Raw genomic sequence first — 25,730 nt, forward strand, 5'->3', positions numbered from 1 at the left:
CTTGGAGGGTTATCAGCTGATAGGGGGGAGAGAATGGGAGAAAAGCTGCAGGGACTAAGAAGCATAAATTGGTAGGTATAAAATAGACAGGGGGACGTTAAGAATAGTATGGAAAATCTGAAGCTAAAGAACTTATATGCATGATCCATGAATATGAACTAATGGGGGGATTTCTGGAAGGAAGAGGGGTACTGGGAAGAGAGGGGACAATGGGAGAACAGTTGGGACAACTGTATTAGCATAATCAATAAAAAAAATTTTTTAAGTTATAGTTAGGAATTTCTTTTTACAGTTATCTTCTGACTGTGACAAGTATTGGTTTCCATTTTTGGTGGTCATGTGGTTTCCTTTTTAAATACAATTGAGTACAAAAGGTAAGGAGGTAGAGGTAATTTTTAGAATTCTAGATAAATAATGGGGTAGCTCAAATGACATAGGGCAGAAGCCACAAAAATGCTGTGTAAAAGACGAAGCTGGGAAAACCCTGCAGCACACCATTAGTAATGGTAGCCATGACTATTACTATGAATAGTATCATCTATAAGAATTGCTAGCTGAAAATCAACTTTGGGTGATACTGAAATTTAAAAAATAGACATCTGAAAGCTGCCTTTGAGAAAGGAGTGGGAAGAAGAGGACCAGGTTATTTTTGAAGCAAATAAAGAGCTTCATAGTAAGTTCCTTTCTTCTCTGCAAGGAGCTGGGAGTCCTTTGAATGATTTGTGGTAACCTGAGGGGAAAATTTTCATAAGCCCCTGAGGGGGAAGAAAAGTCAGTCACCTCTCTCATTCTCAGGAGGAATCCAAGAAATTGGGGAAACAGATATTACATGTAACCAGGAAATGAAGAAGAAAGGGTGTAGAAAAAAAGGGAGTGAAACAGAAGATGGGGGATCTGGATGGGTAGAGTCAAGAGCGGGTTCTTGTCCTACTGAGACCCTAGTCCTCATGTGAGTTTAAGCCAGTCCCTGACCCCTGATCCACGTGCCCCTCCAAGGCCTTGAAAGAGTGGGACTGTAAAGCCAGGATCCTTTCAAACCAAACATTCTGTAATTCCCAGAACTATCTGGTTCCTGGAATGCTCACTTAAAGGCCTCCCAGGCATAGGCTGTGCCAAGGAAGGGCGAGGCCAGGGAAGACCAAGAAGAGGATAGGGGCAGGGGATAGCGTGTAGGGCCTTCTGGCAATTGTCAAAGAACCCAGTATCCAAGGTGTGGTCACAGTCAGCAGGGACAGAAAACTTCCCAGCCTGTTTTTTCCTTTGAAGTAGACAAAGGAGAGGGTAGTCTCACCATTTGGCAGGTGAGGAAACTGAGGTTCAGAAAGAGACATTGACCAGAAATTAACTAGCTTCTAGTATTCCTCATTGTCAGGATTCATGGTTCTTCCCAGGCATGTAGTATAAAGGGAAAAGCCCAAGAGTAGAAAATCAGACAGACATGAGTTCAAAACTTCAGCTTCTGCAGGTATTGGCTGTGTGGCTTTGGGCAAGTTGCTTGACTTCTCTGAACTTTAGTTTTCTGGTCTATAAAATGGGATCGATAACAGTACATACACCTATTGGATTGTTGTAAGGATTAAATGAAACAATACCTATAAAACACCTATCCCAGAGTAATAGCCCATTACATGGAAGCTGTTGCAATGATTTTTGAAGCTGACTACCAAATCTATGCTGGGCTGAGAGCTCACTGCCCTGTGCTGTTCCTGCCTCTTGCCTCCTGAGTGCAAGAGCTGACAAGTGACCCTAAGGTCTGGTTCCAATCATACCAGGCTCCCATTTGTCCCTCTGCGCAGTGCATGCCTTCAGCCAGGCCCTGGTAATACAGTAGGCACCCAATAAACATTAATTGAATGAATAAATAACTTGTGAAAAGAGGGGCTTGAGGGGAAATCTGAAGGAGCTGTGTGCCAAACAACGGTGAGATTCTGGGCACAGGCTTGCACGCGTGCGAGCCAGGGAAGGCGACGACTGGCTGAGTGGAAGTGAGGAGACAGGTGGTCAGGGAAGTCAGGGAGGGCTTTGAAGAGAAGGAGGCATTTGAGCTGAACCTTTCAGGAAGGGTGGGATTAAAGGGAGAAAACCAGAAACTTGTTCAGGAGCTTGTGGGAGAGTCAGGTTTCAGTTGCCCTGAGAAGGAATCAGGCAACTCCAAGGCAGCAAGTTCCCTGTTCTAGTGATATTCAGGCAAAGAGGTGACTCCAGTAGGAGCAGCTGGGATTGGGCTGGGAGCCTTTTAAGGTCTGAAGTCAGAGACCCTGGGACTGTTCTTAGGCTGGACTCAGTGGGGGCCAATGGACAGATATTTCAAAGGTTCAAGCCGGGCTTAGTCGGCTGTGCATCTGTTACTGCTCCAGCAGGTGCCTCGTTCCCCTGTCCGTATTCTTGGGTCCCTCAGAACCGTTGGGTCTCAAGTTTTGTAGCCTTCATCTTACATGGGAGGGACAGGCGAAGAGGAAAAGGCTTTGCCCAGGGCCAGACCTAGGGGTTTTCTTCCCCCACATATGTTGAGTCTGTCTGTGGAAACTGTCTCTTGCTAGTTTTATACAGTATTCATTCACTCTCTCCTGCTTCCTTTAATAATAAAACCCTGCCCTTGCTGAGTTTCGCTAACATGTGGCAAAGTAGCTAAGTATTAGATTTTCCAAACCTCTTGTAGTTGGGTGTGGTCATGTAACTAAATTCTGAGCAGATGTGATGTGTTCTAGTTTTAGATTACAGCCTTAAAATGAATTGGTGTGGCCTCCCCTGTCCTTTCCCTGCTCTCTTTCCACAAACTGGTACCGGAGCAGCTAACTTGGGCTTCAAAGTGGAACCTGTGTTTTGAGAGCAGCAGAACCATGAGCTAAAGGAACTGGATCCCTGACACGGTGGAGTTGCCATGTTAGTCCAGGAGTACTTGCCCTCGGAGCTGCTATGTGACAGAGATAACTTTCTATCCCAAAGTTGTATTTCAGTCAATATATCCTCTTAGCTCCAATCACTCCTCTTATTTGCTCCATGTTCCTCTAAAACCCTAGTTCCAAGACAGATGACACCAGTTGAGAACCTCCCCCCTCAGCAAGGGGACCCACCTCACTTGAGGACCATAAGAATCCTTGAATTTGAGCCCTGAGGAACTTGGGCTAAGTCCCTTAATGTTTTAAGTCTCAGTTTGCTCCATTTTGCAGATGGTACCAATAAATAACATTTTCTAAAAAAGGTGATTTTGCCCTAGCTGGCATGGCTCAGTGGTTGGGCATTGTACTGCAAAGTGAAAGGTCGCAGGTTTAACTCCCAGTCAGGGTACATGTCTGGGTATGGGCCAGGTCCCTGGCTGGGGGCGTGCAAAAGGCAACCAATAGCTATTTCTCTGGCACATTGATGTTTCTCTCCCTCTCTTTCTTTCTCCCGTCCTCCCCCTCTAAATAAATAAATAACATCATTTTTTTTTAAAGACGGTTTTATCTGAATACAAAATAATCAACAACATGGTTATTCTAAGGATGAAGAGGAGCTGGGGAGGGGGCTTATTTCATGGACGGCATTAAAAAGAAGTAGAAGGCCCTGGCTGGTGTGGCTCAGTGGATTGAGTGCCAGCCTGCGAACCCAAAGGTCACAGGTTTGATTCCCAGCCAGGACACATGCCTGGGCTTCGGGCCAGGTCCCCAGTTGGGGGTGTGTGAGAGACAACCATTCTATGTATCTCTTGCACATCGATGTTTCTCTCCCTCTCTTTTTCCCTTCCTTCCCTTTTCTCTAAAAATAAATAAATCAAATCTTAGGGAAAAAAAGAAGCAGAGAAATGCCCTTGCACCCCAGAAGAGACCACAAAAAACATACGTACCAAAACACATGCCTCCCCAAACAAAACCAAAACACATACACACTCACCTCTACAGGCCCCCACAAAGTCAGAAACACCCCCTCCCAGGTACATAACCTAATACGAACACCCACAAAAGATTCTCACTGGCTCCAGCACTGGCAGGTGCATGCAGAACCACACAAACAAAACTACAGCGAGAGGACAAAGACGCACACAGCTGCTGCTGCTGTACTTTATTGTCACAGCCATCCCAGGAAGCTCCAGTTTCCTCAGCATCTTTCTTTTTGGAGTACCTTCATGACTTTGCCTCCCTATCTTCGCCTTTTTCTGGGGCCGGGGGTGCTTCCTTGATGGCCCCTCAGAGCCTCAGTCAGCTGGGGTAAGTCCTTGGGATGGGGTGGGGGGCTGATAGGCCTGGATCTTGCCTCCGGGCACAGATTCCTTCGTGGTCCTGCCACCATTGCTGTGAGGTGTGCATGCTCTGGCCTCATCTGGGGAAGGAAAGCAGTTGGTGAAAGGGATGGAGGCCTGGGTAATTCTGCCTTTCCTACTCACTTGTTCTGTGACTCCAGAGAAAAATCCCACCCTCTCTGGGCCTCAGTTTCCCCTTCTGTACACCAGATTTCCCTCTAGTAGCAAAGGGTCTATATTTCCCCCTTTGCTCTAGTCACTAGGAAACTCAGAGTCAAACAGATGTCTCATTTTATTCTATGTTGAGACAATAGCTCTTTAATCCCTCCTTCCCACATTCAGTCCTGTCTTTTCAAGGCAGAGGGACCCCCACTGGCTCTCTGGGCCCCTGACTCCTTACCTCCAGCTCTGTCTCAGGTCTGTGCCCCTTGCTTTTCCCGTTCTGGATTCTGGAGCTTGGTCACCAGCTTCGTCTCATGCCCACCAGGGCTGGGGCTGTTGGTGTTGGCAGCAGCTTCTCTCTTCACGCGACCTTTCCAGCCTCCCACTCCTGGCAACTGAGGCAAGAGCCCCAGTGAGGTGTCTGGAGACATGATGGGAAGCCTCAAAGGAAGCTGGGAGTGCAGGCAGCAGTGGAAAGAGCTTGGGTTGGAGTAGGGAGGTTGGGGGTGTCACCACAGAGCTTTGGGGCAGTCATAGTCCCTACTTCCCTGTCTGAGGAATGAGGCCCCCCCAGATGACCCACTGCTGCTCCAATAGTCTAGGCATGTATGAGGTCCCACGGCTGAGTAGGACAGTGCTCAGTGGATGAGGGGTCGAGGGGACAGGTTGGGAAGGGGGAAGGGGAGGGAGAAATCCAAGGAGGGGATACTAGTTTTGGGGTGGTTGGGGGTCAGAAGTGGAAGGACCAGGAAAGTGGCAGGATCAGGCCTTACCCAGGTGAGAATGAGCCAGGCTGTAGAGGTCATACTCATCCAGGTTGGGGTCTTTGTCCTGTGGGCCTGAGGGCTGCTGGGACAAGCTGGCTGCTGTGGGGAAGGTGGCCGTCATGTCTGGCTTACTCTCGCTGTCTCTCTCTCTTGTCTTCTAAATCTTTGTTTGTGTCTGGTCCCAAGTTACTGGATCCAACTTATAAGGCCAAGTCTCTTCCTCAGCCTGCAGCCTGGCTCCAGCCCCTCAGGCCATGTCTGATGCAATCCGGCCCTTGCCCAGAACCCGGCCCAGCAAACACCAGTCACGAGAGGGAAAAGAGTTAGTCTCGTGAGTCCCAGCCCCGCAGGCCTCCTCCCTCTCACTGGGTCTCGCCCAGCTGGGTGTTTTCCATGGAGGAGACTCCCTGCTCCCCCCAGGGAGGAGGAGGAAACAGGCAGGGTCTGGGCATAAACGGTCCTTGGGAACATGGCCAGCGGGGACATGAGAGTGTCACTTGGCCCACTCCTTCCTGTCCACCACCTGCTGTCTGCCACATGCCCCTTCTGGGATTGGGGTCATGGTCCCACCGCTGCCCCTCACTCTCACCTCAGTTGTGGCTCAGATTCAGGGTCATGGTGGCAGAATACGGAGTGAGGAATATGGGGAAAGGATATCCACATACTAGGTGCTAGGTCAGCGCCCCCCCTCCCACTTCCCCATCACATCCAACACTGCTTTTTTTAAAGAAACATCTTGGAAAGCCCCCTAATATCCTGAACTGGTGGCCCCTAGGTAATTTTCTTCACCTGAGATGAAGGCCAGCAGAGGTTAAGAGTAGAGATCTCAAACTCCCAGTGTGACCCCAGACAGATCGCTTTACCTCTCTGTGCCTTGATTTTCTCCTAAGTAAAATGTGGATGATAGTAATTGAAGTTACCTCATAGAGTGGTGAGAGGATCAAATGAGATACTACATAGAAAGCCACTTGCAACAGTACCCGGCATGGTCTACACCGCACTGCGTTGAGTTAATCACATACTTTCCAAACAGTTCAGTGTAATGCCTCTCTGTAAGGTAAAGAAGAGAGACCTCAAAGGAAATCACTGTTATAATAAAATAATATGTATTTCAAAATATGCATATACGTAGAAGACATTATGAAGCAGGCAGATATTTGTACTGATTTCATATGAATTAAAGGAACGGGCTCAGACACAAATGTGTGAAAGTGGAATTATCCACTCCTGACTGAAGGATCTGTGTGGGTCTGCTTGCTCTGCAGAGGCCATAATGCTCAGTTGCCCACACATGCTTTAGTGCAGGCTCCTGTCTGGGGAAGGGAAAGAGGCTTTAAAACAGATGAACAGTGCTCGCTTCGGCAGCACATATACTAAAATTGGAACGATACAGAGAAGATTAGCATGGCCCCTGCGCAAGGATGACACGCAAATTCGTGAAGCGTTCCATATTTTTAAGAACCCATATAAAAGACTCATGGACATGGACAACGGGGAGGGATATGATTGCGGGAGAGGGGGTGGGTTGGGTGGGGGAGAGAAATTAGGGGAAAAGGGGACAACTGTAATTGAAAAACCAAAATAAAAAAAATAAAAAAAATAAAAAAACAGATGAACAAACAAACAAACACTGTGGGTTCCAACTCAACAGGACCTTCTCAGCCCCGGCCAGGTGCCAATTCTTTGCTCACACTCCCGCTTGGCTGTGAGCTTACTGGAACACTATTCTGTCTCAAGCTTACCCAAACTCCATGCTTCCACCACGCCCTGTAATAACCCAGTCTTGCCCTCCGTTTAACAAGAAGCAACACTTCTGCTTGCATTTCTCCCTGGCTTGTGTCAAAATTAAATTTAGCTTTAGTTTTCCAGATCTGGATGACTCGAATTCTTTAACACCCAGGAAATGAAAGTGAAGATAGGAGGGCACTTGAATAAAAACAGAGTTGGGATACTAATAACAGATCAGGCGATAAGAGAAAGAAGAAAATAACCTTAACTTAAACAAAGATAACACGCCAAGACAAATTAAGGTGGAAGGATTAGGAATGGGTGTTCTTGCAAGTGGGAGACTTTATCACTAAGTGCAATAGTAAATAATTCCTTCTACCATGACATTGGATAGGGTAGGTTCTAGGCTCAGGTCAGTCATTGTAAATACGTTTTTTTTTTTTAGCTTCATGAAGTCTAGCGTTACAGTCAAATGTTGTGCAGACGTGGGACAGTTCTGTGTGTGACTATCCTGCTCTGCCTCCTTTGTGACGACTAAGAACCCCCACAAATTCCTGAGCTGCCCCTAGAGGGTGGTCTTTCACTCTGCTACCAGGACACTGGGTTACTAGTGAGATTTGGGGCTCAGTTCTGAGTTTGCTCATATGTAAATGAGGATAGCAACAGCGCCCAATGTGTGACAGGGCTTGGTCCAGAGCCCAGCACGTGATGTACCGCTATCCGCCCTCTCCTCCCAATCCGCTTTTCCAAGAAGGAAAACGCAGAATCAGAGAGTGCCTTTATTCGAGGTCAGGCAGCCTGAGTGGCAAAGGATCCCTCCTACAGTCTACCTGACCCCCTTCTAGGGTTCATTCTAAGTCAGCACAGCTGGTCAGACACTGGCAGGTGTGTGTGTGGAGGCACCTGTCATGGATCCCTCCCTCGTTCTCTTCCCCCTTCCCCTCCTCCCATCTTCCCATTCCTAGCAGTTCATGCCTGCTTTGAACCAGGCTGAAATGCGGGGCACACACAGAGCTGCACCCACCCAGCCCTCTGTAAGCTCTGTGCGATGTGGAAGGAGGGTCTTTGGCAACTTAGTGTGCATTTCTGTCCAGAATACCACACATACCCTCAGTTATCCTTACCCCACCACCCTGATTTTATCTTACTTTCTCTGTAGCATGTAGTTATCACTAATGAAAATATCTGTTTTACTTCTTTACTTCTTCAGGATTTGTCCCCACTAGGATGAATCATTAGTTTGGTGTAGTTAGTAGTTAAAGGAGTAGGGACTGCAGGCAGACTGCCTGAGTTCAAGGCTTGGTTCTACCACTTGTTAATTGTGAGCCCTTAGACAACTTATTTAGTCTCTCCATGCCTCAGTTTCCTTCTGAAGTGAGATTTATAATAGCTCCTACCTAGAGGAATTGTTGTGAGGATTAAAAGGCCAATTCCTATAAAGGCTTAGCACACTGCCTAGGACATAGTAAGTGCTCAATAAATGTTACCTATCATCATTATTCATGAGGGAAGGAATCTTGTCTAACTTATCACTGTTGTATCCCCAATGCCTGGCACACAACACTTAATAAGTGACTAGTTGAATACATACAGCTATGCTTCGATCGGTACTGCTTTTTCAACTTTCAGATGCTCTGAGGGAATGAAGAGGCTTGGTCGTAGTCCCACACAGGACTATGAAGTCACTGTGGCTGTCCTTCACAGAACCAGGGAAGTATGTCTCCCTGGCCTTGATTATGCAGGTACTGGAAGAGAGAAGACCAGACCCTGTGGGGAGGGCTATACAGAGGGAGGGTGGCCAAGCAAGAAGGGACTTTAGGGGACCCATCATCTGGAAAGGTCCTGTTGTACCAACATTTGGTAAACAATGGGTGCTCCTACCAGGCTGTTGATTGGGTAGCTGGACAGCACCTGGAGGAAGGTCAGATCCTGAATTTACCAGTATGCACAGTGTTTATGAGCATGGGCTGTGGCGTTGTAGGGTCTGGATTTAAATCCTGAATTCTTTGTTGTTTCTATTTCAGGCCAAATGAGCCCCAATTCTCAAGTACCCTCAAGCCAAAAATAATAGAGAAAGGACCACCTACCATTAGAGAGGCAAGATCAAGGATCAATTTGTGACATTTTTGTCAAATTGAGCTGCCTATTTCTGCCAGTTTAATGACTTGTTTTTATATACACACCTTCAGGATTAAGTAAACCCTAAATCACCAAGGGAAGGTGATCAGCCACTGTTGCACATCGGCTGTGTGGTCTCGATTAAGTCCCTTAGCCTCCTGGAACCAGCTTTATAATAGATTAATTCAGGTAGAAAAGTTCTTTGAAAACTTAAAATGCCTTGTAGACATTTCAGAAGTACTATTAAAATTTAACTTGTACCAAATTCTTGCCAGAGCCTGTTCTATCTCATTTTATTCTCACAATAACATCATGGAATTTGCATTATCACCCCCACTTTGAAGAAGGAAAAAAACTGTCCTGGCTGGTGTGGTTCAGTGGATTGAGCGCTGGCCTGTGAATCAAAACACCACCAGTTCAATTCCCAGTCAGGGCACATGCCTGGGCTGTGGGCCAGGTCCCCAGTTGAGGGTGTGTGAGAGGCAACTGATCAATGTATCTCTCACACGCTGATGTTTCTCTCCCTCTCTCTAAAAATAAATAAATAAAATATTTTTTAAAAAATAAAGAAGGCAAAACTCTGACTCAGAGGAGTAAGTAACTCGCCCAAGGGCACATAACCAGCCAGTAGAAGCAGCAGCATGTGCAGCCAGTACTCTTAGCTGTTATGTAACAACACTTGTGTCCCATGCTTCACTTTGCACAGAATTTATTTTATGTACGGAGTTTATTAGAAAGGATGACTTAGGCAGAAATGTCTAGAAAAAATGATTAACATTAGTGAATCATGCAATAATTTTCTCCAAGTACTTCTAATGAACCAATATAAATTATGGAAATCCTCCCATTTCTCTTATTGCCTTACCTTGCAGGAAGCTCAGTACAGAATTACCTAGTTATTTGCTTTATTTCTCCCCGTTCTCATTAGTCTCCCCACCCCACAACTCCAATCTGTATTTCCCTAATAGGTTTTATCATTTTTAATCTGTTTTTTTTTTTTTTTTTTTTTTTTCCTATTTGTGACACGTAACAGAAGCCACACCAAATCGTTTTTGGAAGGAGGCGGAGAAAGAATTTGTTTAAATCAGAGAATGACAGAATTATTTGAAGAAAATCTCCTAAGAGAATCCAGACCATGCCTGATCCTTTGACCTTGAGGATGTCAATAATGCCTCCTTTTGCTCCTGGGCTGTCTGTTGCCAACAGAAGTCTGGGTGGCCCCTCAATTCCTACGGGAATCTGGAGGCTCCAGGATGTCAACAGCCCAACTCATCACAAATAAGGTCCAACATCAGGTATACCTCTGCAAGCAAAATGAGCCCATTTCCACTGCTTTGTTGTTCTCAGGTCAGGCCGTTTGTGGATTCTATTTAATGGCTGCCCTATCAAGTTCCATAGGAAAAATTCCTATTTATTCTTCAAAACCCCTCCTAGGTAATAGTCCCAACTTGGAAATAACCCTAATGTCCATCAACGATAGGTGAGAAGACTTCTGGCCAAGATGGAGGCATAGGTAGACATGCTGCATCTTCCTCCACAACCATAAGAAGGGATACAACTACCCCAAAACTGGAGACAACCAGAAGTTCCAGAAAATCGAGCTGCATGAAAGTCCAACAAACAAAGATATAAAGAAGAAATACTCATCCAGACAGGCAGGAGGGGCAGAACCAGGGCAGAGTAGAGGTGGTGTGCAGGTGGTGGCAGCAGTGGCAACAACGACAGCAGCTGTGGCCAGCTGGCAGAAAGCACAATCACACATTAAAAAAAGTAGGGAGGGACACCTGGGGACCGCTCCCAGCCCAGATCAGACCCTGCAGCTCACAGTTACAATGCTGGGGAAAATAAAGCCTCAATGCTTCTGATTGTGAAAACCAGTGGGGGCTGGGGTAGAGGAAGAAACTGCTGGTCTTTCAGCAGAGTCCATTTGTTTAGAGGGTCCCCATATCATAGAACATTCTCAGACCCGCTCACTCTGGGAATGATGGCCAGGGCAACAGCTAGAGAGGCACCAGTCCCATATGGAAGTGGGAGAAGTGCCTGGAAAAGGGGCGACTGCTGAGCAAGCAGCATTGTTCACTCTCAGACCCCTCCCCCACATACAGCACCACAACGTGGTGAAACGGGTCACCCTGCACTGACAAATACCTAAGGCTTCTCCCCTTACAACGTAAGGTAAGGTGCAGCAGATCTACCTAAGATGCAGAGGTAAACACAGGAGCTTGTCAAGATGAGGAGACAGAGAGGTATGGCCCAAAAGAGGGAACAGATCAAGGTTCCAGTGGGAGAACTAAGTGACAAGGAGATAGCCAACCTAACAGATGAAGAGTTCAAAACACTGGTGATAAAGATGCTCACAGACTTGATAGATATGCTTGAGTATGGCAAAGGCAGAAAGGAATAAGTGAAGGCTATGCTAAGTGAAACAAAGGAAAATCCACACAAAACCAATGGTGAAGGGAAGAAAACCAGGGTTGAAATCAGTGATTTGGAACATAAGGAAGAAATAAACAGTCAACCAGTACAGAATGAAGAAACAAGAATTGAAAAAAATGAGGAGAGGCTTAGGAACCTCTGTGAAAACTTTAAACATGCCAACATCCAAATCATAGGGGTGCCAGAAGGAGAGGAAGAAGAGCAAGAAATTGAAAACTTATGTGAAAAAATAATTAAGGGAAACTTTCCAAATTTGGCAAAGGAAATAGACATACAAGTCGAGGAAGCACAGAATCCCAAATGAGCTAGACCCAAAGAGGACCACACCAAGACACATCATAATTAAGATGCCAAAGGTTAAAGATAAAAAGAGAATCTTAAAAGAAGTAAGAGAAAAGAAGAGAGTTACCTACAAAGGGGTGCCTATAAGACTATCAGCTGATTTCTCAACAGAAACTTTGCAGGCAAGAAGGGACTGGCAAGAAGTATTCAAAGTGATGAAAAGCAAGGACCCACAACCAAGATTACTCTATCCAGCAAAGCTATCATTTAGAATGGAAGGGAAGATAAAGTGCTTCCCAAAGTAAAGGAGTTCATCATCATCAAGCCATTATTATATGAAATGTTAAAGGGACTTATTTAAGAAAAAGAAGATCAAAACTATGAACATTAAAATGACAACAAACTCACACCTATCAACAACTAAATCTAAAAAATAAAAACAAAATCTAACTAAGCAAATAGAATAGGAACAGAATCATAGGTAAAGGGATCGTTTGGAGGGTTATCAGCTGGGAGGGGGAAGGGGGAGAAATGGGGAAATGGTGCAGGGATTAAGAAGCATAATTGGTAGGTACAAAACAGACAGGGGGAAGTTAAGAATAATATAGGACAGGGTGAAGCCAAAGAACTTATATGGATGACCCATGAACATGAACTAAGAGGGGTGGCAGGAAATGGGGTACTGGGAAGAGAGGAGCAAAGGGAAAAGAAATTGGGACAACTGTAACAACATAATCAATAAAAGTACTTAAAAATAATAGGCAGAAAAATTATGATTGATACACAGGATAGAATACTGTACAGCAGTTGAAAAGAACAAACTTCTCATACACACAATAAGGAGAGTATTCATGGAGAATATGTTGGGTGAAAGAAGTCAGACACAAAAGATTACATATTGGATGATTTCACTTATATGAAGATCAAAAAGAGACTAAATTAATCTATGATGATGGAGGTCAAAAGAATGATTAACTTATGGAGTGTGGACAATGGCATGAGGTGGCATGAGCACTTTCTGCAGTAATGGGAATGTCTTCTTTTTTTTTTTTTTTTTTTTAATTCTATTTCTTCTATTAGCATGTAGTCCCTTTATATTCCCTCTCCCCATTCACCACTCACAGCATGAAGGCAGTGTCCATGCCCATGAGTCCTTTTTCCTTTTTGTTCAATCACTCCAACTCCTCACCTTCCCCTACCCCTCTTAGCTCTCATCCTACTCTTTATCTGTGAGTCTGTCTCTATTTTCCTGTTAGTTCAGTTTGTTCATTAGATTCCACATATGAGTGAAATCATATGGTATTTGTCTTTCTCTGACTGGCTTATTTCACTTAGCATTCTGTTCTCCAGGTCCATCCATACTGTTGCAAAGGGTAAAATTTTCCTTTTTATGGCTGAGTACTATTCCATTGTGTGAACGTCCCATAGTTGTTTTATCCACTCATGTATCGATGGACACTTGGGCTGCTTCTGTATCTTGGTGATGGTAAATAACATTGCAATGAAGATAGGGGTGCTTATGTACTTTCGAATTAGCGTTTTGGGTTTCTTTGGATATATTCCAAGAGGTGGGATCTCTGGGTCAAAAGGCAGATCAATTTTTAATTTTTTGCAATATCTCCGTACTGCTTTCTATAGTGGCTGCACCAGTCTGCATTCCTACCAACAGTGCAGAAGGGTTCCCCTTTCTCCACATCCTTGCCAGCATTTTTTGTTTGTTGATTTATTGATGATAGTCATTCTGACAAGTGTGAGATGATATCTCATTGTGGTTTTAATTTGCATTTCTCTGATGATTAGTGAGGTTGAGCACCTCTTCACATGTCTATTGGCCATCTGTATGTCCTCTTTTGTCCTGGCTGGTTTGGCTCAGTGGATTGAGCGTCAGCCTGCGAGCTAAGTGTCGCTGGTTCGATCTTCCAGTCAGGGCACATCAGAGAAGGAAAACTCTGACTCCAAAAAACCTCTGCTGCCTTGCGGCATACCTCTTCAGGGGAAAGGCTAAGGGAGTAAACCCCGACAGAAAATCCGGAGCCGGAGTCCCTAAGGCGGTTTGACGTTGTAGTCAACACCGGCAACTCCTGCGGCGCACCTGAAGCCAAGCTGTATTGACTCCGTCTTTCCCTTGGACCCTTCAGCTGCGAAGAGAGGGGGGTCTGCTGCATGGGCAACAGCAGACCCTCCATATCACCCTGCCCAGGCTCTGTAGCTTCAGCTTCACTGGAGAGGACACTCCAGCGTCATCGCAAGATGTCGATTCAACACGGGAGGAGACAGATACCGTGTCACTCCTGAGTCGGACTGCACAACCGTTCTCGGCGGTGCAGATAGACTCTTAAGAAGCTACACCATCGTCTCTCGAGACGGACGGCTGCCGATACGATGTCCTCTTTGGAGGAGCATCAATTCAGGTCCTTTGCCCATATTTTAATTGGGCTGCTTTTGGTTGTTTTTTTTTTTTTTGGTGTTGAGTTTTGTAAGTTCTTTATACATTTTGGATATTAACTCCTTATTAGATGTATTAGCAAATATGTTCTCCCATTCTGTGGATTGTCTTTTTATTTTGTTGATGTCAGTTTTCCTTTGCTGTGCAAAAAATTTTTAGTTTGATGTAGTTCCATTTGTTTATTTTTTCCTTTGTTTCCCTTGTCTGGGGAGATGTATTCAATAAAATAATATTTGAGCAACATCCAAGATTTTACAGCCTATGTTTTTTTCTATGATTTTTTATGACTTTGGTCTAACATTTAAGTCTTCGATCCATTTTGAATTTATTCTTGTGTGTGGTTTAAGAAAGTGGTCTAGTTTCATTTTTCTGCATGTAGCTGTCCAATTTTCTCAACACCATTTATTGAATAAACTATCTTTAGCTCATTGTACGTGCTTGCTTCCTCTGTCAAATATTAATTGACTAAAAAGATGTGAGTTTATTTCTGGGCTCTCCATTCTGTTCTATTAATCTATGTGTCTGTTTTCAAACCATTACCATGCTGTTTCGATTACTATGGCCTTATAATATATGGCATGAGGTGGCATGAGCACTTTCTGCATTGTCTTATATCTTGATAAGTTGGTGGTTACATGGGTGTCTGTTATAGATTGAATGCTGTGTCCCCCTGATTCATATGTTGAAGCCCTAATATCCACGTGATGGTATTTGGAGGTGGAAACTTTGGGAGGTAATTTGGTTTAGATGAGGTCATAAGGGTGGGGCCTCTATGATGAGATTGGTGCCCTTATATAAAGAGAAAGAAACACCAGAGCTCACTCTCTCTATTGTGGGGAAAATGAAGTAAGTCAGGCTTCCTCATTTGGATATCCAGGTCTGAATGTCTCAGGAGTTCTAGCTAGAAACCCACATCCACAGAGCACTTGCCATTATGTAACCAGTGATGTCATACTCTGGAACTCAACTGGCTTTGTCCACGCTTCGTATTTAAAAAAGACAGGACTTTTTGTCTGTGCGGATTGCCCCAGCACCCAGAATAAAGGTGAGTCAGATATCCCGACAGCTCTGCATATCTTCTTCTGTCTGCCTGAATCCTGAGTGGACTGGCCTGGTCTTGAATGGTTTTAGAACACTTGGCATAGTTGGCAGGATTCATCGCAGCACGGTATGGAGCTTTCAGTATCCCGAGAGGGGAGCTTAGAGGGGGTGGCCTGTCACCACCATGCAGTATTTGGTGGCAAGTCTCTTTGCAGCTTGGGCTCCTCCCCAGGACTGGCCTGGTGTCAGTGGTACTCCAGACATGTAGAGAAGGCCCTCTGGACCCTGGGAAAGCTGAGCACCCAGGCAGCCGCAGAAGCCATAGGCTGGGTATTTCTTACAGAGATGTGAGCTGAGGCAGAGGCGGCACTTTGCGATGTGACACAGTTCTGAGAACTCTGGGAGAAGGAAGAAGCCTCGGAGGCTCAAATCCACACTCTGGAGAAGGACCTCAAGATGGTGGAGTTGCGGCGGTCCCCCTCCCACGTCATACGGGACAACTCCAAAGAGCGGGAAGAAGAGCCTGTTCCCCTCCAGTCCTGCCCAGCAGTGATACAGAAGATTAAATCCCAGCGGTCTATGGCGCCTGGGGGGACCCAGCTGGCCCACCTAAATGGGTGAGCACATGACATATCACCTCTACATGCAGGCTGAACTAGTAGACTTGGGGAAGCAATTTTGGCAGTGGCCTGGGGAGCCTTGGCAGCACGGCTCCTCCATCTTTGGGATTTAGAGGTGGACAGCATTTTGCTTTCCAGCTAGGAAATGCGTACACTTGCATCAGTCATCACGCACTCAGAGCTCCGAAATGCACACGAGACTCCTGGTGAACACTCCCTGTTGGAACGGATTTTGGTGGCTGCTTGCGGTATGCAGTGGAATCCAGGAGATTTGCCGTCCACAACTGGTAAATGACAGTTATATACTGAGTTACAGCAGATGTGAGAGCTGAAAACTTGTCATTATGTTGATGGTGTTATGCTGGCTTTCGACTTTCTTACAGGTTTAGAATCTGCTGCACCTGCTTTGCTGAAGCATTTACAGCAGTAAGGTGGGATTGAACCCCAACCACAGAACAAGCGTTCCCAGGAGCAAAACATGTCATTAAATGTGCTCAGGCTTTGCATACTCTAGATCCTAATAGGCCCTGTGAATTAGATGTGCATGTGACACAGGAGGGCTTTGGATGGGGCCTTTGGCAGCGTTCGGAACGTCTGCAGCGACCCTTAGGGTTTTGGTCCCAGTTGAGGAAAGGAGCTGAAGTCAGGTCTTCCTTAACTGAGAAGCAAGTAACAACAGTATATGCTGCTCTGATAGCCATGGAGGCTATAAAGAAACTGCCCCTGTGATGGTAAAGACTACTTATTCTATTGCGGGATGAATTCGAGACTGGATAGATAAGCCACAGAGTGGGACAGCCCAGGTGCCCACATTAGCTAAGTGGGGGGCACATCTGCAGCAAAGGAGCATTCTCTCAACTAGTCCTTTGCAGGATGAGCTGCAGGAAGTATTAGGCCCTGCTCCCTATGTAGTTGAAAGGGCTATTGCTCCTGCCACATTAGAAGAAATGGAACCTAGTCCTTTCCATGAAGGGAAGGCACCCATCCCTGCAGATGCTTGGTTACATGGATCGATCTAACAGAGGTCAGCCCGCCATGTGGGCCACTGTGGCAATCCAACCAGAGACAGACACTATATGGTTTGACACTGGAGTTGGCCAAAGTAGCCGATGGGCAGAGCTGAGAGCCCGTGTGGCTCATGGCTGCAAATGAGGCACTGTCCTTGACTATTTGCACAGATAGTTGGGCGGTGTACTGGGGGTTAACTCTGTGAATCCCTACATGACGCGCTAATCAATGGATGGTTATGCATAGACCATTATAGGGGCAGGCTCTGTGACAAGACCTATAGGAATTAAGTAATCAAAAACAGACTACTGTGTATCATGTGACTAGGCATGTGTCCCTAGCTTCCCCCAGGAATGATGAGGCCAATACTCTAGCCAAGGTGAGAGATGGCTAGAAACAGTGCCTGCAAGCCCGTCTGGGAAGAAAAGCTGCCCAATGGCTGCACCGATGCCTTTTGCATGCCAGGCAAAAGGCCTTGTGGTCAACTATAAAAGCTTGGGGATTACCTGTCACCTTAGCAGAGGTGCAGGAGGCTTGGGAGACCTGTGTTGTCTGTTCATGAGAACATCCCCAAAGGCTGAGGCCCCAGAAGAAGAGGGAAGTGCAAGGGCAGTCTGCGGTTGTGCCCCAGGAGATCTGTTCTGTGCGTCTTGAAGACCACATGGCTGTGCTAGCCACCTCCCAAGAGGAGGGAGATATACTTTGGAAATTTGAATAGAGGGAGGGCTGTGGGACCCATCTGCACAGGATGGGTGGGGACTGGGGCTATCCATTGGTTCGCTACAAATGTCCAGTGGGTCCTAGCCTTAGTAGATATGGGAACAGAATATACTCTCCTGTATGGAAACTCTTGAGAAGTTTCCGGGGCCTGTGGCCCATATAGATGGTTATGGGGGTACAGTGTGAAAATGCAGGCTGTGCAGCTTTCACTGAGTATTGGGAAACTGCCCCCCTCCATGAATATACTGTTTATGTGTCCCCCATTCCTGAGTATGTCTTGGGCATTGGTGTGCTCCAAGGGTTGTGGCTGCAGATCACTGCGGGGGAGTTTCACCTGCAAGTGTGGGTGGTAAAAGCATTTCTATGGGGGCATGCTGAGCATCCCCCCCCCCCCCGTATAGCTGCTGCCCCCACAATGAGTGGCAGTGGCTAAGCAGTGCTTCCTGGGCTGGAGTGCTTGTGTGCCGCTTATGGGAGACCCCTGATTATTAGGAGTAATCAGGGGACACATTTTACTGTGGCCCTAGTGTAACAGTGGGCCCGAGACATGCTTACAGCCTTGAAGGGCAGCGTGTGTGCCCTAGCAGGGGCTGAATGCTGTATATATATTCCTGATGTACAACAGTGTTAGCCAAGCCTTGCAAGCATTAACTTCTGAAACACATGGCATTGAACGCCAGACTGGCGACCCATTGAAAGAATGGTGGAAATCCCTAACCTCTGAAAGGCGGTGGGCCCTGGCTGTGTTAGTCACTCGTTGCTGTAGTCTCTATTGCTGTTGTGGTTTATAGGTGCAGGGGTTGGCCTGCCTCACTAAGAGACCCCCGTGGAAGAGAGATCTTGTGTAGATTGTACAGTGAGGAACCCTGAAGGGGTGGAATGTGGAGAAAATGAAGTGAGTCAGGCTCCCTCACCTGGATGTCCAGGTACGAATGGCTCAGGAGTACTTGCTAGAAACCCACACGCGTAGAGTACTCACCATTATGTAACCAGTGATGTCATTCTCTGGCACACAGCCGACTTTGTCCACACTTAGTATAAAAGGAAGATGGGACCTTCCACCTGTGCGGATCACCCCAGCATTCAGAATAAAGGCATGTCAGATATCCTGACAGTTCCATCTGCCCAAATCCCGAGTGGACCTGCCTGGTCTCAAAAGGTTGCAGAACACCATGATATAAGGACACAGAAGGAAGGCAGTGTCTGTAAACCAGAAAGAGAAATAGCACCCTGATCTCAGACTCCCAGCCTCCAGACCTGTGAAAAATAAATGTCTGTTGTTTAAGCCTCCCAATTTATGGTAGTACTTTGTTAGAGCAGCCCAAACTGGCTAATAAAGCATCTAACATAGGTAAATTATTTGAAAGTTGTACACTTAAAATAACTGTACTCTATGCACTCTACCTTTAGTCTACGCTATACTTCAAGTTAAAAAAATAACACACACACTCATAACTTCCAATAGTCCATCCTCACTGTGCTTGGTTTACCACCATCTATCTGATACTTGGCACCAGAGCAAGAGTTCATTAAATATGTGTTGAGTAAACCAATGATTCACAATGCCTGTCTCTTGAATGTAGTCTTCTTACCTGTATATGGGTTTGTTTCCTTCCCTGAGCCATAAGCTTTTAAATCCAGGAATTATTTCATCTTGCTTACTGAATACTGTCTATCCATAGGGCAAGGGTTAGTCAAAATTAGATGAGTTGAAAGAAACTGCATTAAATTAGTGTGTAATGTGCAAAACTTGGACTGACCCCGACCTTCTGGTGGAAACTGGATCATTTGTAACCTTTAGAATGGCCAGTGGGTCAAACTTTGACAAGAGATGGATAAACATGCATGCTTCTGATGTCCAATGTTCCAGAAATGAGGTCAAGATGTTTAGTATCCCAGTTGTGTCTGATAAGGCCCATATTAGGTCTGAGGTTTGCAGGTCTGTCCATAGGCTGAGAAAAGATAGGAAACACATGTACATATATGTCAGTGCATGCTGGGGTGAACGAAACATGAGTGTGTATGCATGTGTGGGGAGGGGCAGATATGTGTACTCAAGTGTTTGTGTACCTTAGTGTGTTTGCATTTGCATACCTTTGTAGGAGTGTGTGTAAGTATAAGTTGGCAGGGGAAAGAGTTCTTCTAACCACATTCTGTTTCAAGAAAGAGAGAGTATTTGGAAGGTGTGACTCCAGCTGACATGACTTAATTGAGTCTCATTCTCATTTTATTCCCAGAACATAGTACAGTTTTTAACATGTGGTAACCACCCAGGAAATTCTACTCACAAAAGACATCTAGGTGACTCTGCTAATAAGTGACTTTGCTAAGTTCAAGGTCAGCTTTGGTTCTCTTTTCTTGAAGCATAACAAATTGCCTAAATTTGTTTCCTTTCTCTTTTTGAGCCAGAATAAAAGGTATTAGTCCTGTCATAAAACTAGAATTATTTAGGCTAAATATGAAGAACTTCCTTGTACCTGGGAATCACCATAGTATGTGTCCCTTCCCAAAAATGATTTATACTTCTAAGGCTGTAAAAAAAATTAGGTCATAGCCTATTAGGAACAAATTTGGGAGGTGTGAGTGTGGGATTAATATCTTAGTTACATTTAAGTGATTATCTTCCCATATTTTATAAACTGTATTTTTTATAGCTCTTTTATTAATTATGTCTGTTAAATAATTTTCTGGTACCACAGACTCATAGGTGGTACACTTAAGTTTTGGAGGGTTTTTTTGCATTAAGCTATTTTTCCAGTTCTAATAATAAAATGAGCATGGTAAGCAGGATCTACTGAAAAAGACTCTAAAGATCTATTGTTATAATTGTATGACAACCCTGGCAGAGTATTTATTTTTTAATTCCACTGATGGGGTTGATGTAGAGTGGAAGGAAATTCTGAATTTTGACATCTGAGATCTCATTTCATCTAATTAATCCAATTATAGCTTCAACTCTAATAAATTTGAAAAGTAATTTGCTGCAGACAAAAGTGCCCTTTTGGAATGTGGGTAGTGTTAAAGCAAATTACCAGCACCTCAAAGGACAAGATGTGGATCAATCTGGGAGGGAAATGCATATAAACCTTGTGCTAACCATTCAAACTAGTCAAGGCCCCGAAGAGGTTTTGAGATTTTGTGTTACGTAAAACATAAATGTCTCATTGAAGGTTACTGAATATCCAGGCTTCCTCTTGCCCCACTTCCCAACTGTCTTTCTCAGAAGCACCAGGGGGTAGCCTGTCCCAGGAGAACTGGGTTTGAGCTCAGAAGTCTCAAGGTCTGGTCATGTAGCTGTCTGTAGAGAGAAGGGAATCTTCTTATGCAGCATCTGTCTTGGCCTTGATGCCCAGGCTTGTGTGAGTGTTCTGCCATGTTGGGATAGGCAGGGGCCCAGCGGTGAAGTACATGGCAGCTGCTTCTTCGCTTCCTGTCTCCACATAGTGATGATGGTAGGTGCTCCTCTGACAGAGACATGTCACCTTCTCAGATCTTCCCCAGCACCAGATATCCTGGTGACCCATCCTTTCCACCTTCCTCCATGCTGACAAGGGCAACTCAGCCAACCCACTCCAGGAGGGAGCCTTATAAATGGTTAAGATCATGAGATTCTGAGTGACTCAGACTTGAGCTTGAAAGCCGCTCAGGTTTCATATTTTATTAACTATGTAACCTTGGACTACTCACCCCTCTGAGTCTCACTTTCCATACTTGTAAAATGGGATGAGGAAATTAACTGTAACACAAAGGAAATGCATGAATTGCTGAGCAAGAGCTCAATAAATGAGTTCTTACTCTCATCTAATTATTTTCGGGATCCCTAGCTCAACACCAGGTAGAGGCGGGTGTGCTCAATTAGTCCCCTGAAGCATGTGTACCTCTCTCAACATCTCTTCCAGTGTCCTGATTTCAAGTCTTTCAAAGCTGGTCTCATGTTGTCTATTTGTCTGACAATTATCTTAAACACCATGTCATTAGAAAGAAAAAGCTTACCTTCTCCCTAGGGGTTTCCTAACATTTGTGTTTCCAGTGGAGGGATTTCAGACATGTTTCTCTATTCCTTTCTCTCCTCTTGTCTTTTATGCTTATTACTTAAATAAACATACATTGCAACTCTACTCGATGTTCGGGTGATTTGACCAAATTGAACAGAATCTTAAAATCATAAGACTTCATTAGCTTCTCTTCAAGGCAGTATAAATGTATTATGGTTGTTTTTTGTGGGGTGGGAGGTAGTTCTGGGACTATAGGACTCTGATTGTCCATGGAAAATGTTCAGTTTTCCCTAGAGGCTATTCTTATTATTCTTCAACTGGGGGGCAGTTTTTCCCCTTCCCCCCAGACTTTAGGCAATATGTGGAGAGAGATTTTTAAAAAAATATTCACTAGAGGATATGTTTATTGATCTTAGAGGGGCGGGGAGAGAGAGAGAGAGAGAGAGAGAGAGAGAGAGAGAGAGAGAGAGAGATATGAGAGAGAGACATCGATCAGTTGCCTCCCCTACACACCAGGACCAGGGGTCCAATCACAACCTAGGTATGTGCTCTGACTGGGCATCAAACCCATAACCTTTTGGTGTATGGGATGGTACTCCAACCAACTGAGCCACCCAGCCAGGGCTGAAGACATTTTTGATGGTTACAATTGGTGGAGAGAGAGGTGCTACTGGCATCTAGTAGGCAGAGAGAAGCCAAGCAGAATACTGCTCAACAGCTTACAATACACAAGATAGAATTATTTGGTCCCATCATAGCTTTTGCTTGTAGTTCAAATGGAGATTTCTGCCCAAGTATCTCTTAAGGTCTTTTTGCGCAAGCATCTGGTATACAGTGGGAGCACTGCATGGGGTTGTGGTGGGATAAGTGGTAAGCATGTGGATGATGGAGAGAAACAGGTGTCGGAAGTGGTTAATTAAAGCCCATGACTGCAACCCCAAATTCCCTTGTGCCCATCTCATAGGAATAAGAAAGCAAATATTCCTTAGTTGTCACTAGTGACAGTATGTCATTTGGGAATTTTCAGTTATTGGAAGGAATATATATATGTTACTGTAATAAACATGCACAGTCAAATTCAATAAAAAGTGGATTGGTGAATTTGAGAACCACCCCAAATTATGAACTGGTTTATTCTACTTTGGATCTGCAAATTGCCTCTCATGATGGAGTTTTGAAGTACTGACTACTGGATAGTACAAACTCTGAATCTGTAAGCTAACCTACCAATACCTTTCCAACACCATTTCTATAAAAAACATCAGTCCTGGTCCTAGCTTGGTAGCTCAGTCAGTTAGAGATCCGCCTGATACACCAAGGTTGTGGGTTTGATCCCCAATCAGGACAAATACAAGAATCAACCAATGAATGCATAAATAGGTGGAACAACAAAAATCTCTCTTTCTCTCTCTCTCTCAGAAAACTTTTAAAAGACATCAGTGTGCACATCCAACCCCCACACCAATGTGCATCCTTATCTCTTCCCCACCCCATAGCAACTGTGGTGTGTGCATGGAACAGAGGGGGCACTCCTTGCACAATAAGCCATATAGGTACTGTGGCCTGCAGAGCCTCAGGAGGAGGCCCTGAGCCCTGGACCCACTGCTAGAGTTTCTCTTAGACACACTGGACGAGGTGCAAGGACGGCTTGGTCCCCTAGAACACACGGGCCCATGGCGGAGAAGGGGGCCTTTGCCCAATACTCACTCCCAGAGTCCAGGATCTGGGCAGGACTCGATCTTCAGGCTGCTCATCCTCCTCTGGGGCACCCTCCTTATGACACCCACAGGGCCACTCAGTTTTCTCCCATGCTGAACTTCCACTAAGCAGTGGAGCCCTTAGTGGGCAGAGACCAGAACAGGGCAGTCAGTGATTCCTAAGGCCTCTTTCTGTATCCCAGGTATGAGGTGGGAAGTGAACACATACTGAGTAAAATAGGGAAAATAGGGAAAAGTAGGTAAAATAGGGAAATTAAAAAAGAACTAAAAATCCAATCCTTTTAAGAAAAACAAAATCAAAATTACAACTAAGTTATAGAATAAGCATCATTCAGAACCATCAGAAATCACGCTGAATGGAAGTCCTACAACTACAGAATTAAAAAAGAAACCACATCAAGACTGGTAGGAGAAACAGATGCAAAACAGGCTGGTACCACACCCACATGTGGCAGATAAAAATCAGGAGGGAAATCTCAGAAGCAAATGGTTCCAGCCCCACACCAGGCCCCCCAGCCCAGGGTTCCAGTGCCAGGAAGGTAAGTCCCCATAACTTCTGGCTATAAAAACCAGCAGGGATTGAAGCTGTGGAAGACAGAAAATGCTGGACTACCAGGCAGTTCCTCTTAAAGGGTCCACACGCAGACTTTTTCAGACTCACTTCTTCTGAGCTCCAGCATGGTAGGACAGCAGATTGAAAGGCTCCAGTGACATATGGGGAGGCACCGAATTGTTCAGTATCAGGGTGAGACCTGGGGACAGCTTTCTCCCGACAGACATGTTGGCCGAAGCCACTCATTCTTTTCTAAGTTCTCCTTCTACAGAGCTGCAGAGCCAGCATGCAGGCATCATATCTGAGACTCCATCAACCTGGCTCACACTGTTTGCCCAACCCTCGTGATTCCCTCAGGCCCGGCTCCACCCAACTTTCAGGCCCACCCAAGCTGTTTCCAGTGGCTTTTCCACAAGTGGCTTCTCTTGGCCTATGCTTCAGATTTTCCTAAATTTTCTCAAATAAGCAGCATCTGACTTCAGTGAGCCCTATACCTCTAAGTGCCCCAGGCCTGGTTCTAGGAGCAGCCAGCCTTGGTTCACAGTGTGGCCTTGCCTGGGAAGCTCCAAGCACAGCACAAGTAGCAGCCATCTGCAGATTGCTTTGTAGCTTGTCCTGCGTGACCCTGGACAGAACACAGGAATTGGCTGACCTTAGACATGTCAACAGCAATCAAGGCTCAATTACAACAGGAGGGTGTACACAGGCCACACAGTGGGCACACTTCAAGCACTCAACCTGGGTAATAGGGTAGGGGAGGCTGTGCCACTGAACCCTACAGGACACTTACTACAAAAGGCCACTCTACCAACCCTTGGAGACATAGCACCTCTACCTAATACCTAGAAACAAACACAGGGAGGCTGCCAAAATGAGGAGACAAAGAAACATGGCCCAAATGAGAGAACAGAACAAAACTCCAGAAAAAGAACTAAACAAAGTAGAGATATGCAAGCTACTACCCTGTTTCCCCCAAAATAAGACATCCCCCAAAATAAGACCTAGTACAATTTTTTTTCAAGCTTAGAAATATAAGGCCTCCCCTGAAAATAAGACATAGTGGCGATCATTGCTACAGCTCCCCCCACGCCATACATTAGCGTTAGCAGATCATTTAGATAGGTCTTACCTTGTGTGGGAGGCATCTGCTGCCCGGAGAACATGAGAGGGAGAACACTGCAGCCGCTGCTCCGAGGACCGTTGCGCACGGGTGAGCTGGAAGAGGTCCGCCACTGCAGCCGCCACATTTGCTATACATGGAAATAGAGTCACAAGAAATTCTTGATGGAATTCAGAGTTTAGCTGGTTATGCTGATGTTTGTGATGATATGACTACAGTATATTAATAAATGTTTATTTTTTGTTCAACAATAAATGTGAATTCTTGTTCATGGAAAAATAAGACAGCCCCTGAAAATAAGACCTAGTGTGTCTTTAGGAGCAAAAATTAATATAAGAAACTGTCTTATTATTGGGGAAACATGGTAGATACAGAGTTCAAAACAATGGTTCTAATGTTGCTCAAGTAACTTAGTGAGAACCTCAATAGCATAGAAGGTCCTGTCAAAAATGAAGGATGCACTAATTAAAATAACAAACAATTTACAGGGAATCAACAGTAGAGTAGATGAAGCCAATCAAAGCAATGATTTGGAACATAAGGAAGCAAAAACAAAAACAATTAAACAGCAAGAAGAAAAAAGAATCCAAAAAATGAGGCTTGTGTAAGGAGCCTCTAGGACAACTTCAAATGTATCAATATTCTCATCATGGTGGTGCTAGAAGGAGAAGAGAATGAGAATGTAACAGGGGGTTCTGGTCAAATCGCTGGGGAGCAGAGAGGGACCCCAATCTGACATAAGAGGCTGCCTTCTCCTACCAGGGCCAAGAGAAACCCCAAGGTGGAGGATTGAAACA

General features: G+C 45.2%; 1 protein-coding gene and 1 non-coding gene across 7 annotated transcripts in view; one reads left to right on the forward strand and one right to left on the reverse strand.

Annotated features, from left to right (window-relative positions):
- Positions 1 to 4,026: 4,026 nt before the first annotated feature.
- NUPR1 (nuclear protein 1, transcriptional regulator) overlaps positions 4,027 to 25,730 on the reverse strand; it is a 29,169-nt gene continuing 7,465 nt past the window's right edge. For 4 of the 6 annotated variants that reach the window (XM_090277498.1, XM_090277499.1, XM_090277501.1 and 1 more), the window contains exons 3-6: positions 24,943 to 25,063; positions 5,155 to 5,247; positions 4,620 to 4,769; positions 4,027 to 4,299 (exon numbers count right to left, since the gene is read on the reverse strand). In XM_090277498.1, coding sequence (XP_090133624.1) covers positions 4,633 to 4,769; positions 5,155 to 5,247; positions 24,943 to 25,060 — 348 coding nt within the window. In that variant the 5' untranslated portion in view covers positions 25,061 to 25,063 and the 3' untranslated portion in view covers positions 4,027 to 4,299; positions 4,620 to 4,632. Of the gene's footprint in view, positions 4,300 to 4,619; positions 4,770 to 4,800; positions 4,862 to 5,154; positions 5,248 to 24,942; positions 25,064 to 25,730 lie in introns of those variants that run through there. The other 2 variants (XM_090277502.1, XM_090277503.1) reach the window with 2 other exon arrangements.
- LOC150009608 (U6 spliceosomal RNA) lies at positions 6,498 to 6,604 on the forward strand. Its single transcript, XR_016511612.1, has one exon. It is a non-coding gene; the product is annotated as a U6 spliceosomal RNA (small nuclear RNA).

The sequence above is a fragment of the Furipterus horrens genome, unplaced genomic scaffold (genome assembly GCF_987537825.1).
Source record: "Furipterus horrens unplaced genomic scaffold, mFurHor1.1.pri manual_scaffold_5, whole genome shotgun sequence".
Classification (NCBI taxonomy): Eukaryota; Metazoa; Chordata; class Mammalia; order Chiroptera; family Furipteridae; genus Furipterus; species Furipterus horrens.